The 13,350-nt window shown below is 36.0% G+C and overlaps 1 protein-coding gene across 1 annotated transcript in view; it reads left to right on the forward strand.

Moving 5' to 3' along the window:
* The window catches only part of ALDH1A1 (aldehyde dehydrogenase 1 family member A1), a 60,315-nt gene that overhangs the window by 26,010 nt on the left and 20,955 nt on the right, over nt 1-13,350 (forward strand). The window contains exons 6-9 of the mRNA XM_004464954.5: nt 760-888; nt 2,227-2,340; nt 7,528-7,630; nt 9,251-9,435. Of these exons, the coding sequence (XP_004465011.1) occupies nt 760-888; nt 2,227-2,340; nt 7,528-7,630; nt 9,251-9,435 (531 nt within the window). The remainder of the gene's footprint in view (nt 1-759; nt 889-2,226; nt 2,341-7,527; nt 7,631-9,250; nt 9,436-13,350) is intronic.

The following is a 13,350-nucleotide window of genomic DNA, read 5'->3' on the forward strand; positions in this document are numbered from 1 at the left end:
GACACTACAAAATACCTTCACAGCTAGTGAAGTAAGCTAGTGTTTGCCCAAACAACTGAGCACCATAGCCTGGCCAGGTTAACAGATAAAATTCACCATCACATTAACACTGACAATAACTAATAGTTTCTACAGTAGATGGACCAGTCTCTGGCTCCTGTGTTGAGCGCTTTCTCAGTTAATCCTTAGGACAACCTTCCAAGGAGGAGAGGACTTTACAGGTGATGAAATCATGCACAAAGGGCCTGAGGTCACATGACTGGTGGGTCTTAGAGCCAAGATTAGAACGCAAACATTCAACCTCCAGGCCCTAGATTTCTTTGTGTTTATCAACATAATTGTCTTAAAAACCAATGCTAACTCAATAATATTATTGGGTAAGTAATTATTGTGAATGGCCTAGGGCACAGGGATGGGGGTGAGGAATAATCTTTTTCTTTAAACTCTTAAAGGTAACTTCCAATGGGTTAAATGGGTTGACTTTCAAACCTATGCTAGTAGGAAAAGAACTTTAAAATAACAGCATGATTAAAGTTCATGATTCTCTCCAGCTCCTTTCCTATACCTGGTTTATTTAGAGCTTTTTTACCATTTACAAAGAGCTTTTAGCAATGAACTAAAGTAGAATACATCAGCTGATTACACGAAACTACTACAATTATTGCTTAGCATCTACAGGGTGTGTATAATGTAGAAGTTAGGTCGGTGAATGTGCCTTTCAACAATACAAAGACTCTATTGTTACTTAATGCCTTCTAGTGGAATTTCCCCTTGGTTATGCTCATTTGGAAGATAGGGCCTGCGCTTAGCTGTGGAAACACTTTGATCATCAAACCGGCAGAGCAAACGCCTCTCACTGCTCTTCATGTGGCTTCATTAATAAAAGAGGTAAGTTTCCTAAATTATAACATACACAAGAACTCAAGAGTCCCAATTTATAATGGAAAGACCTCATTAGGTGCTATTGCAAACTGCATTATCAGCCAAGGGCTCCCGTCCAGGGGTGGGGCCGCTTTAGCAGGGCCACTGGATTGGATTTCTGGCAGCCAACCCCAATGAGCTTCTGCCCAAACTCAAGGCAGGCAGACTCTAGCTCTGGCATCAAATAGCCATGGCAGAATCACCTTTTCTGTTCCCTTTGCCCATCTCTCATGAACACGAATTCACATTTCAAATTAAAATAGCTTTGTTTCAAATGTTGAATTGCAAGTTGGTTTGTCGCCGCTGCTAGTGTGGATGTGCAAACCAGTGTCACTAGGCCATTCAGAGGCTAGAGACCCCTGTGTCAAGAAGTTTGCTTGTGATACTGGGCTGTGTGATTTCAAAGCACATCTGCCCCTGATAGGATATGTTTTTATTCTCATTTCTATTCTCGTTTCCTCTGCCTTTACCTTCCTGTTTCAGAACTGACAAAAGAGCTCATGAAACATTTTCATCAGCTATCCAGATTATTTAAATAAATCTGCAAACGGTTCATCATTCTTTGTCCTCCATAGTTTACCCAAACTTTAAAAATAAGCTTTAATCGCTAGAAATCTCACTTCTGACATGCCTTTTGCCTATTTTAATTTGAAATGAAGACTATTTCTTGGATATGAGTTCAGCTTTCCTAAATTTTGGTGTTATGATGAAAATAAAAAATGTGAAAATGTAATGTGTGCATCTCAACTGCTACACTGTTTTTCACCTGATAATTCTTCAACTGAGATTGAGGACAAAATCTGAAGTTTGGTCTTGAATGGGATGAACCTACATACTTAACTGATTGATTAAATAACATCAATGAGGAATTGCAGCCCAGCAGAAACTGAAAAATTTAGATCCCTTTAGTTTCTTAATTTTGCTTATGAGGCATTAAGTCATATTGTCTCCTTCTATATAAGTAATTTACCAAACACTTTTTATACATACCATCTTTTTGAGTTTCTGTAATGAAATTGGAGAGAGCCATCATTGAAACAACGATCCATAAAGACACACATGAACTTAACCATGAGGAGAAATGATCTCTCTCAATAATGAAACCCTTGAGGTTATCTTATATGGCCTGAGAAATCGAATAATAATAATAAAAAAATAAAGACACTGAAGTGAATTTTTCTTAGTGGTGAAACTTACAAGACTAGTTTAGAGAGACCATCTCAACCCCATAATCTCTTCTTTCACAGAATTAAATTCTCGGTTCTCTTGTAACCTTTTTTTTTTTTTTCGCTTTTTAACTTTTAGGCAGGGTTTCCTCCTGGAGTAGTGAATATTGTCCCTGGTTATGGACCTACTGCAGGAGCAGCCATTTCTTCCCACATGGACATAGACAAAGTGGCGTTCACAGGATCGACAGAGGTAATATTCACTCAGACCAGTGGTAAAGCGCGTCTGCATCTCCAGCATGTTTTATGTCACAGTGTTTGAGTTCGACACTTCCTTAAAACAAAAGTTCTCTCTAATGATTTGTTTTTATTCTAGCCTTCAAATATGTTTATAGAACATAAGCAGATGTCATTTGGATGAGTCAAGATTCCTTTCACAAACAGAGAAGGACTAGAGTAAATGGTTTTCAATGTGTATGTTATCTTCTCTGATGAGAAATACGGATGGTTAAACCTTGTCATATGACTGGTAAGGTTTATGATAGAAAATATAAATTAGGCCACAGTGATTTGTATGAATGAACGTAACTTTATCCTGTATGTTATGGAAATTAAATAACCGAAGCTCACCCTTGGCTCCTTATTTGGGCTCTTGCTTCCCTGCATGTTTTGAAAGGGAGCCAGAAGCCCAGCTTTGCTGGATGTTCGTGCTGGCCCAGCCTAAAGACTCTGCCTCTCTGGCCCCAGGCTGGCCACGGAGAGGTGTAAGAACAGGGCCCCAAGCATGGGCGCTGTAAGAAGAGGCGGGAGGGAAAGAGTGAGCACCTAGAAGACGGAGTTTGGAAGAATAAAATTCCCATCTGTTGATATGATTTCTCTTTTCAAAGCCAAGGGAAGTAGTAACATTTTACTGTATCAAGCAGAAAAATTCTTGAGTCATTCTATTAGAGTATGTGACTTGATAATTGTTAGATATTCAGTTCAAGAAATGCTGCATGTTTTTTATGGGTGTGCAGTATAGAGGATGAGGAATAAGAATAACCTCATCTTATAAAACTGCTAAAACAAAAAACAAGGTAGGAAATGATAAGTGTACTAACATGTGTACAGGATACTGCAAGATGGCTCACAGGATGGAATGATACCTAACTGGTTGCTAGAGCTTGCTCTGGATTTTGAAGGATGGGTACTCTTTATTATTACCATTATTATTATTATACTTGATTTTATTGAAACATCTTCATAAACCATACATTCCATCTAAAGTATACAATCAATACATTTGGTATAATCAGAGTTGTGCATTCATCATTTCAACCAATATTAAAGCATTTTCATTACACCAAAAAAAAAAAAAAAACAAACAAACAGGAACCCTACCCCTTAGTAGTTACCTCTCAATCTCTTTCTCCTGTTATATATAACTGTTAATTTAGTTCCATCTCTATAATTTATTTGTTTAAATTTTGTAGATGTAATGGAGTCAAACAACATGTAGTACATTTTGTCTAGTCTTTTCACTTAACATACTTCCTTTTTTTTACCATTGATGGAAGATTATTAGTCAATTACTATATACTTCCGTCCTTGGTTTGCTTTGGTTATATTTTTGCGCAGATATCATCCTGATATGAGCCTCTTATAACATTAGTGTACATTAGTTCTGTTTCAGAGAAAAGCATTCTTTTACAGGCACTATTAGCCATATCCATTTTTCACGAGAGGGTTCACTGTACTATAGAGTCCCATGTTTCATTTTTTAGTTTTCTTCTAGTGATGTACATGACCTTAGGCTTTCCCTTTCAGCCACTATCATACCCATGTGTTAGCACTGCTAATTACACACACTATGATGTGCTCTCACCATTTTTATTCATTTCCAAACATTTATAGATGAGGATGGTTACCCTTTTAACCCCCTGAAATTTAAAAAGCAAGAAGAACATTCTAAATAAGAAGGAGAGTATAATTTGATTGATTGTATTATACTCCTCATTAGCCACATGAATATAAAGAAACATTTACATAGAGAACTGAAATGGTGGATATTCAAGATTTATTTTTTTCTTGCTCTTTTTTTAAACTAAGGAAATTAATACATACCCCCCCAATTTTATAGACATAAAGTAAAAAAAAAAATGCATTCTGCAAATCTCTAATTGAGTTAGGATAAAGTCAACTCTTCAGGATTTACTATGAACAAAACATTTGAGGATGTTTAAGACATGGCAATAAATTAAAAGATGGTAAAGTCATGGGTTGAAATCAGAGCAGAAGATGGTAAAGCAAAGGAGGGTACAAATTCCTCAGCCTAGCTTCCCCCAAAGTGGCTCCACTTATATTTCCAGGTCTTCATCTAACTTTCGTTCTCTTCTCCAGTCAGCCTGGGCCAGAGGCTGCTGTTCCCTGAACCAGCACCAGCATCACTGACTGTCTAGGCTCAATCTAAACCCCTAAATCATTTGGAAGGGGCACTTTACCTACCAAAAGAGAAACCTAGAGATGACAGAGACTAGGAAATACTTGGGTTCAAATTCTGACCCTACTTCTCCTAGCATTGTGCCTTCAAAAATTTACCTATCCTTGCTAAATAAGAGTTTCTTCATTTGTAAAGTGGAGATAGTAAGATCAACCATATTGGGTCATTTTAAGTAACAAAATTGAATGGGCTGAAAAGTAATAAAATTTTACCACCCTACAGAGTGTTCAAGAAATGACATAGATACTAGGAGTGTACTGTACTTGCTTCACATTTTTTTCCCCTTCCCCACTCTTTAGTTTCTCACACTTTTTGGAAGGTGTGAAGGAAGAGATCACCTCTCTGCTTTCTTTGACCACTCTGTCCCATCACTTCCTGATTAATCTTTTCATTCCCCTATACTTGTGTTCATGCCATAACCTGCTCTCACATGGACCCCCTACATGTTACTTCTCTGGCTTCTCCTAACCTCTGCCGTCCCAGGAACAACCTGATTTTTAAAACTCCTCCTTTGTGTTCTTATTATCCAAAATATATAATTATGATAGCACATGCCTATTTTCTTGCTATGTGCCTCCCTCTCTTGCTGACTGTCCTCAAAAACTGTCTTATTCACTGTCATCTCTAGAAACGATTTCTGTGTAGTATTAAATAGATAAGTATAACTATAACTAACATGATTTTACAGGTCACACAGAAAAATCATTTGTGGTACCAGCTCAAATGCTGCCTAGAACCTCTTTCTGAGTTCCCTTTTAGCATCTGGTTTATTGCTTGGCAGATATTAGGAAACTTGCCAAATGCCATGAAGGAGGTCAGCACTGAATGTACAATGACCTCCATTCTAACAATGCCTTCCTGGCAAGGTAAGAATTTTAAAGTCCTATAAAAATCAATTTAAAAGAGAACCTTACCCACACTATGTAGCACTTAATAAGTTAGAACATTTTCTTGAGCATTTGCTGTATCTGACCCCAAAAGCAATGACACATAGCAATGAACAGATTATTTACCCATGGTCTTAAAAGTTCTTATCTCTTCTTCATTACACACCCCATGGAAAAAAATGATGAACTTTTACTTTGTTCTAAGTAGGCAAATAAAATTATGGAACAAATATGGATGTGTTATTGTTTTGGCTTAGCTAGACTTTGGGGAATACTCAAGCCAACCTTTTATTTGCCATAACTTGTACTAAGCAAAAGTGTTTCTTTTATTCCTCAATCATATTCCTAATCATTCTTTCTTTTGACAGCTGTAGCTTTTATAAAAATGCCTCTAATCTTTCCTCCATTTCCCAAGACAAAAATTAAATTATCTACTTTGTAGTATAGTTTCTCCAGAAATCTTTTCTAAGTTAAAACAGAAGTATAGAATTTAGAAAATTCAAAAGGAAGAAAGGCAAAGAATGTTTTCTAGAGAACAGAAAAATCTTAATGATCTTAAATGAAAATTCAGTTTCTAAAAGTGGTCATAAAAATATGTTGTAGACAGAAATGAGATACAAGAGAAATTTCGGGGGGAGGGGTCCCTTCAATGGAGTGTACTTTTGGTCTATTTTTATTAATCTGCTTTTAAGGGCTTGATTTAGTTCACTGAAATCTTGAAATAAGTTGAAAGCATTTTTGAAATAATGCTCTACTCTATAAGTACAATAGCAGTTAGTTCATTAAGTACTAAAAATTTAAACATGCACTCAGCAAGCATCTACTTACCTTTTGTTCAGTTGGGATGGAAACGTATTATAAAATTGTTTGCTACACAACAAGATTATGCAGCAGAACTTCAGCCTTTGGGAAATCCAAATACTTCAGAATGGAGTAGGAAAAGAAACCTGGAGAATGAAAGAAGTAAAATAAAATGAATCATCATTAAAAAATAAAAGCAGAGATCATTTTAGTGGATTAATGCTTTAATAAAAATAATAAAGGATAAATAATTATATATAGGCCAGGTATATTTTAAATAAGTCAGATTTTAGAGATGGAAAAACAAAAATAACTACAGAAAATAATCTTGATGGGAATGACTCACAAAGGAAAAACAAATCTGAAAACAATGTCTTTTTCTGAAGAGGGGGGACAGTAGGATTCCAGTTAACTGAGGTAGCAGCACAGAGCACAGATCCAAGTTCTTTCTTCGAACTCCACTGTTCAAAAATGTGATGAGAGAGCGAGACAAAGAAAGAGAGAGAGAGTGTGTGTTTTCCATTTTTCCATCAATCAACAATTAAGTGAACCCAGAGTATTTCTGCTGAGGAAAGTTGCCATGGTAGAGTATCATTACTGCTACAAAGGAGGTGACAATCTGCTTGGGAAATTTGTGTGTATACAAACAACAGAATGTGAAGTTTGCTCTGAAAGAGTCCTCATGAAGGGCCTAGAGGAAGTCAGAGGAAGAAAGGGTCTTTTCTGCCTGGGGTCATCAGGGAAGATCCTGGAGGAGGTAAGATATGAGCTGGACCCTAAGGAAGGGTGGGACTTGGAGACAGTCCAGGTCAGAGTGGGCACATAATGTGGACAGAGAAGTGAGATTCAGGGAGTGGTGAATACACTAGTTTAGCCAGACAGTTTTCTGGACTCCAGAAGAAGAGATGAAAAGTTAAAGAGATAAGTTATGGTTGGGTTATGATAGGTCAGATTCATCCTCTAGAGAGATGAAGTTCTGGTTAAAAGGAAAGATAACCTTATGTTTAGCTGTGCACATGAAGATCAGCTGTCATGTGCTATACCTTTGCTCTCTTGCTCATGAGCATTTTTCTGTCTCATCTTAAGTCTGGATGCTTGAATGGTGAAGCCTTTTTATCAAAAGGTGCCAAATCTTGAAAAAACGCTCTTTAAATAAATTGTATCCAAACTGAACTTTAACTGTGGTACAAATGTCATTTAAATCTAAAACAATAACTAAACCTCTCTTCATGAAAGCAAATTCAGCTTTTTCCTTCATAATGCTTCATTTCAGGTTGGCAAAATGATCAAAAAAGCTGCCGGGGATAGTAATCTGAAGAGGGTAACCCTGGAGCTCGGTGGGAAGAGCCCTTGCATTGTGTTTGCTGATGCCGACTGTGAGTCGAAGCTATTGTTATCTTTTCACCCTTCCTCTTTTTTTGATGCCTGATAATACCATACAGTGAACTGGAATTTTACAAAAGGGATTATTTTTTTAAGCCAATATATAAGACATTAATCAGAGGCAACAATTGCTCTTCAAAATATCTTAAATTGCTCTTACGTTATAACACATAGATAATGTCTAACACAGACACAAGTGTTCTCATTTCTTCACTTAAATTCCAGACAAAATAAATGGTTAGGGTCATGATATATATTCTTAATATCCCACCTTTAAACATTAGCTTTGTAACATTTATGTAATCTAAGTATCTTTTTAAAAAATTAAAAAGTATATTTTAACAAAATAAATAAATATTAGCATTGCTTTCAGCATGGTGAGATACCCGCACACATTGGACTGAGACCAGCTGGGGAGGCAGCTCCCTCCACGCTGGGTCATATGCTTATTAAATGAAATGGCCAGAAGAAAATGACTCCCACTATTTAAAGAATTTCTCTTGTTGTCACTAGCACGTGTAATTGAATTTACATATATTAAATCTACTGCTATATACAATACTGGGTTCCTTCTGATTATATTACCAAGCAGATTCTCAAAATTATTTCCTAAATGTGATTCATTAAGCAGGCTTAGGCTGTCAAACATTCCTCTAATGTTTTCTTAAACAGCTGCCTTATTGGCATGAGGTCATAAACACAAATGGTTCATGCAATTGGCCTGTGTTGCTATTGCGATCTTAACCGAAGTTTCTTTAAAAAAATTACTTTATGTATTCTACAAACATGGCAAGATTACTGTTTTTCTCCAAGCCTTTCTGTAAACTGCTTCTGCTACAATTTCAGCAAGAGTGACTAGCTAAGAAAATAAATGAAACACTATCCAAGTGCTATAATGTTGAATTAAATTTTCAGCATTTGGAGAATTAAAATGCAATGCAAATTTTCTTCTTGTTTAAGACCCACTAATGAAGCAACTCCGTTTTAGACATATTTCACTATCTCAAATAAATGAAGTAGAGGAGTTTATAGGCATATATAAAATAATATGACATACTTCAGATAGTAGATTTTGGAAATGTATTCTTTAGCTAGAATAAGGTTGGAAGGTTGGGGAAAGTTTTTGTTGTTGTAAATATCACTTCTACTGTTCCTCAGGGTATTCAAGAATGTTTTGAAGTGATTTAATGACTAGATATTACAGATTTTTGTTGTTATCAATTTATAACCTGAGGCCTGAAAGGGAATTTTCACAGGAATTAACACAGTCACTGTTAACTAGTTAACAGTCAAGTAGTTATAAATATATTTATAAAGATCATTTGCAATGAGATTTGGTATTATGAAGCTTTCCACGTTCTTAGCAGAGCTTGTGTTAAATTAATAATCACCAATCTTTCAGATTCTACTATTTGTTACTATTATTCCCATGGCAAATAAAGGATCATAAAGGTGACTTTGTCACCTGGCTATTAAGGGGTAGCATGTAGTGAGCCCATGTCTGACTACGCAACTCATGACCTTTCTGTATCACCACATTGCCTCTGAGAAATATACATAAAAATACATAACCTTTAGAAAATATATCTTCATGTGAATTCTCTCCTTTGCAGTGGACAGTGCTGTTGAATTTGCACACCACGGACTGTTCTACCACCAGGGTCAATGTTGTATAGCTGCCTCCAGGCTTTTTGTGGAAGAATCCATTTACGATGAGTTTCTTCGAAAGAGCGTGGAACGGGCTAAGAAGTATGTTCTCGGAAATCCTCTGACTCCAGGAGTAAATCAAGGCCCTCAGGTGAATAGAACATAGAAAGAACACCATTAGCAGAAAATAAGAATAAAATATCCCATTCTCTTCCTCCCTGCTTTGTTGGCCTAGTTTTTTTATTGCATAAGATTACTTACTGTCTACGTATCTTTTCTGATAGCAGTACTGTACCTATTTGGTAATAAAAACAATGATTCTAAATCCTAACAGTAACAAAAACAACCTGTTTTTTTGTTGCCCAATTTTTATGCATAGAAATGGTTTCAGAGGCATGGTGGGGATTAGAGATGAGAGACAAAATAACAAATACTATAAATATCATGTTTTCCGCAATGTGCACCCACCTGGTTGACTATCCACTTAGAAGTTCTTATACAATAGCCTCATTTCTTCTCCAGAGTGTGTTTTTTGTCAAGGCTGTCATCTTACAGATATAGACACTAGCTACCCTCCCTCTAAATCTTCTCCAACTCTTCAGTTACTCTGACCTTTTAGGGGTAGTACAAGTATCCTAAAATTTCCTAAGTTCCTGGGTTTGGGAACAAACTTCTAATTTTAATTGGAAAAGCCCAATTATTTCTCTAGGATCCCAATACTCTATCTACATAGAACTATAACAGCGTTGACTCTCTCTCTCCCTCTCCCTCCCTTTCTCTATCTCTCATTCAAAGGTCACCTTCCCTTCTTCTATGCATGGTTCTCTGTTCATTTTTATTCCAGCTTCTGGTCCCTTGGTTCTGAATTTGCTCTTACCCTTTGAGGTCTTGTACTAGACAGTGTTTGTCATCTGAGGGAGATTTTTGCCCTCCAAGGGATATTAGGCAATGCATGGAAACATTTTTGGTTATCACAGCTTAGGTGTATGTGAGGAGAATGATTCTACTGGTATCTAGTGTGTAGAAGCCAGAGATGCTGCTAAACATCTTAAAATACATGGGACAGTCCCCAAAACAAAGAATTATCTGCCTCACAATGTCAATAGGGTTAATAAATCCTGCTCTAGTCTAGACATTAAACTCAGAACTTTTATTCTTTCACATTGAAGATTATACCTTGTTCCACGTTGTTGATTTACAGCAAATATTATTCTCAATTTATTTACTAAGTGAAAAATATATTTGATCAATTAAACTTTATTTAACACCAACTATAGGCTAAACACTGTGATAGGTACCTGGCAATACCAAGGGAATAAGGAGGACATGCTCCCTGACCTTGTGGAGTTTACAGTCTAGTTACGCTAGTAGATAATCATGGTTTTTCCTGGTCTTCCCAAGATATCTATATATGAAAATCTTAGGACTTATACAATGTCAAATACTGAAATCTTAAATCCCTAAGATGATTGGCAAATGAAGTAGTAATAATTTGTTTTATCTTAATCCCATTATATTTTGTATTTGTTGTTGAATTTGAGTACATTCAAAGTGGCTGCATATTTTGAGGATATTTGTTAACTTTCAAATGGGTGCCAAGATATACATTAAATTCAATTTTAATTTTTTATTATTTTTAATATATTATTAACATCTTGTGTTAGTGTGTATGTTTTTTATTACATTTGCTGAAAAAATATTACAATTGAACTATTAACCATAATCCATAGTTTACATAAGGGTTCACTGTATTGTAACAGTCCTGTGTTTGTTTTTATTTTTATTCTAGTAATGTATATACACTCAAATATATCCCCTTTTAATTACATTTGAATATATAATTCAGCGCTGTTAACTACATTCACAATGTTGTACTCCCACCATCTATCACCACCATCTAGTACCAAAACTTTTGCATCACCCCAAATAGAAATTCTGTACCAATTAAATATTACTCCCTATTCCTTACCTCTACCCCAGACCTGTACTCTAGGTTCTGACTTTAAATTCAATTTTAACTTGGTCCTCCATCCCCAAAATGGATAGGAATTCTAAATTTATAATTATCATTATTATCTCTCTAAATATCTCTCTCTATTTCTATCTATTGAAAAGTAAAGTACTTTACCCATTTGATATATTTATAGATAGGTTGATAGATAGACTGACAGACAGAGAGATAGAGCTATATTTCTGAATGTTGAACATTGGATGGACGATACTTTCTCCCATTAGAGGATCTGCACAATTCAACCACAGACTTGAAAGTTGAACAAGGCTACCTCATTATTCCTAAGAGAAACTGAGTTAAAATAGATCTTTTTAAAAAGTTTCCTTAAAAAAATTTCCTGTTCATAGTGTTATTAGGTGTATAATCGTGTGATCTAAATGCTTAATGCAAGACTTTAATCTCTACAAATGAATCGATTTTTATCACAGTTTGCACTGAATAAGTAGATGTGTTAGAACTTTGGTAAGTAAATCCTGGAAAGCCCCAGGGCTTCTTATACTCTTTACTCTTAAAAATACTTATCTGTGGTTATGAGAAAGAGCTTTTAGAAAAAAGATACTCCAGGGGAGCTGATGTAGCTCAGTGGTTGAGCACCTGCTCTCATGTTCAAGGTCCCAGGTTCAATCCCCAGTACCTCCTAGAAAAAAGAAAAAGGAAAGGGATATGCCATTCACTAAGCTTGAGCTTGTTAATAAACTGACTTTGAAAATATAGTTATAGATTCTTTCTCATTAAATATAACAAGACAGTTAAAGAAAAAATAATTGCCAAAGATAATTGGTTATGAAAATTTTCTAAAAGTTTGTTTTTCTTTTATTTGAAAATTACAAATGCAAAGTGTTTGGAGGTTGGAACTTTAGCCCACTATATAGTATATAGTATATTTTCATGCATGTGTACTTTCTGTTTGTGTTATATGTGTGTATGCTCATATATAATATGCATATATACACACATATAAAATTGTTCATTTGTAAAATACTTTTCCCATTTTACTTAACAGACTAAAATGTGCACTTCCTCAAAACTCAGAAAAATCAGTATTTTCATTTGAAAAAGAAGTGATGATCTCCACATGAAATGCATTAACATTATCAGCAGAGTAGTATCATGTCCTAGAGTGGAGAGAGAAGATTTGGAATTACAGGCTCTGTTTCCTCCTCTGTAAAACAGGGATGGATGGGTTCATTGTGTAGTGAAATGAGATAATCTATACAAAACATTGATGAGAGTGCCTTTTTCACAGTTTCATTCCAATAACTATTAAAAAATGAAAAGTAGATGCTTCCATTTATACCTGTGGTGGTAATCATCATCACATATCTATAACAATGTATCTATTCTCATTGTTCTTGTTAATATATGGTGTCCAAATAATCAGAGGGATGTGTTGGTGCCTTTTCTCTATCTTGTCGTTCCACTCATCAACCCTAAGGGTTCAAAGAATTTGCACATTCAAATACATTAAAATATATACTTTGACCCTGTGTCAACACTGCCTTGACCCATTACATACCATAGAATAACCCATGATCCACTGGTGCATCACACAGTCCGGAGTTCCATGCTCCATCTTGACCTCATGGAGCAGTCCCTGAGGGCCAACAGGAAGCCTAAGTTCAGATAGGTTTCAGTCTGAAATCTTCTAAAGGCTTGTAATAATGGTCAACCGAAATTAGCCAGACCAAACTGAATGTGTTGCTAAGTGCAACTGAAAATATGCCCCGAATCCTCAACTCTAGTGCATTCTTTCTCCAACTTTACTGTGCATAAAATCAACAGAGGATCTCAGAGGTGTTTGGTTCAGTTGGTCTGGGGTGGGGCCTGAGAAGTTGCATCTTGCTCCCAGTTGAGTCAAAACTGCTTGTTGGAGGACACGTTGTAAGGAACAAGGCACTAAAATGTGAAGTCCTCTATGTTGAGAAGTTGGTTACCATCTGAGTTCTCCACCACACAGACAAATCCCTGTAGCCTCTTTCTCCTGGTGTGTATGCACGGATGAGATGGTCACCAGGAATCTGCTCTGATTCCCCGCGAACACTAAAGTTATGGCTT

This window comes from Dasypus novemcinctus, chromosome 8 (genome assembly GCF_030445035.2).
Source record: "Dasypus novemcinctus isolate mDasNov1 chromosome 8, mDasNov1.1.hap2, whole genome shotgun sequence".
Lineage (NCBI taxonomy): Eukaryota > Metazoa > Chordata > Mammalia > Cingulata > Dasypodidae > Dasypus > Dasypus novemcinctus.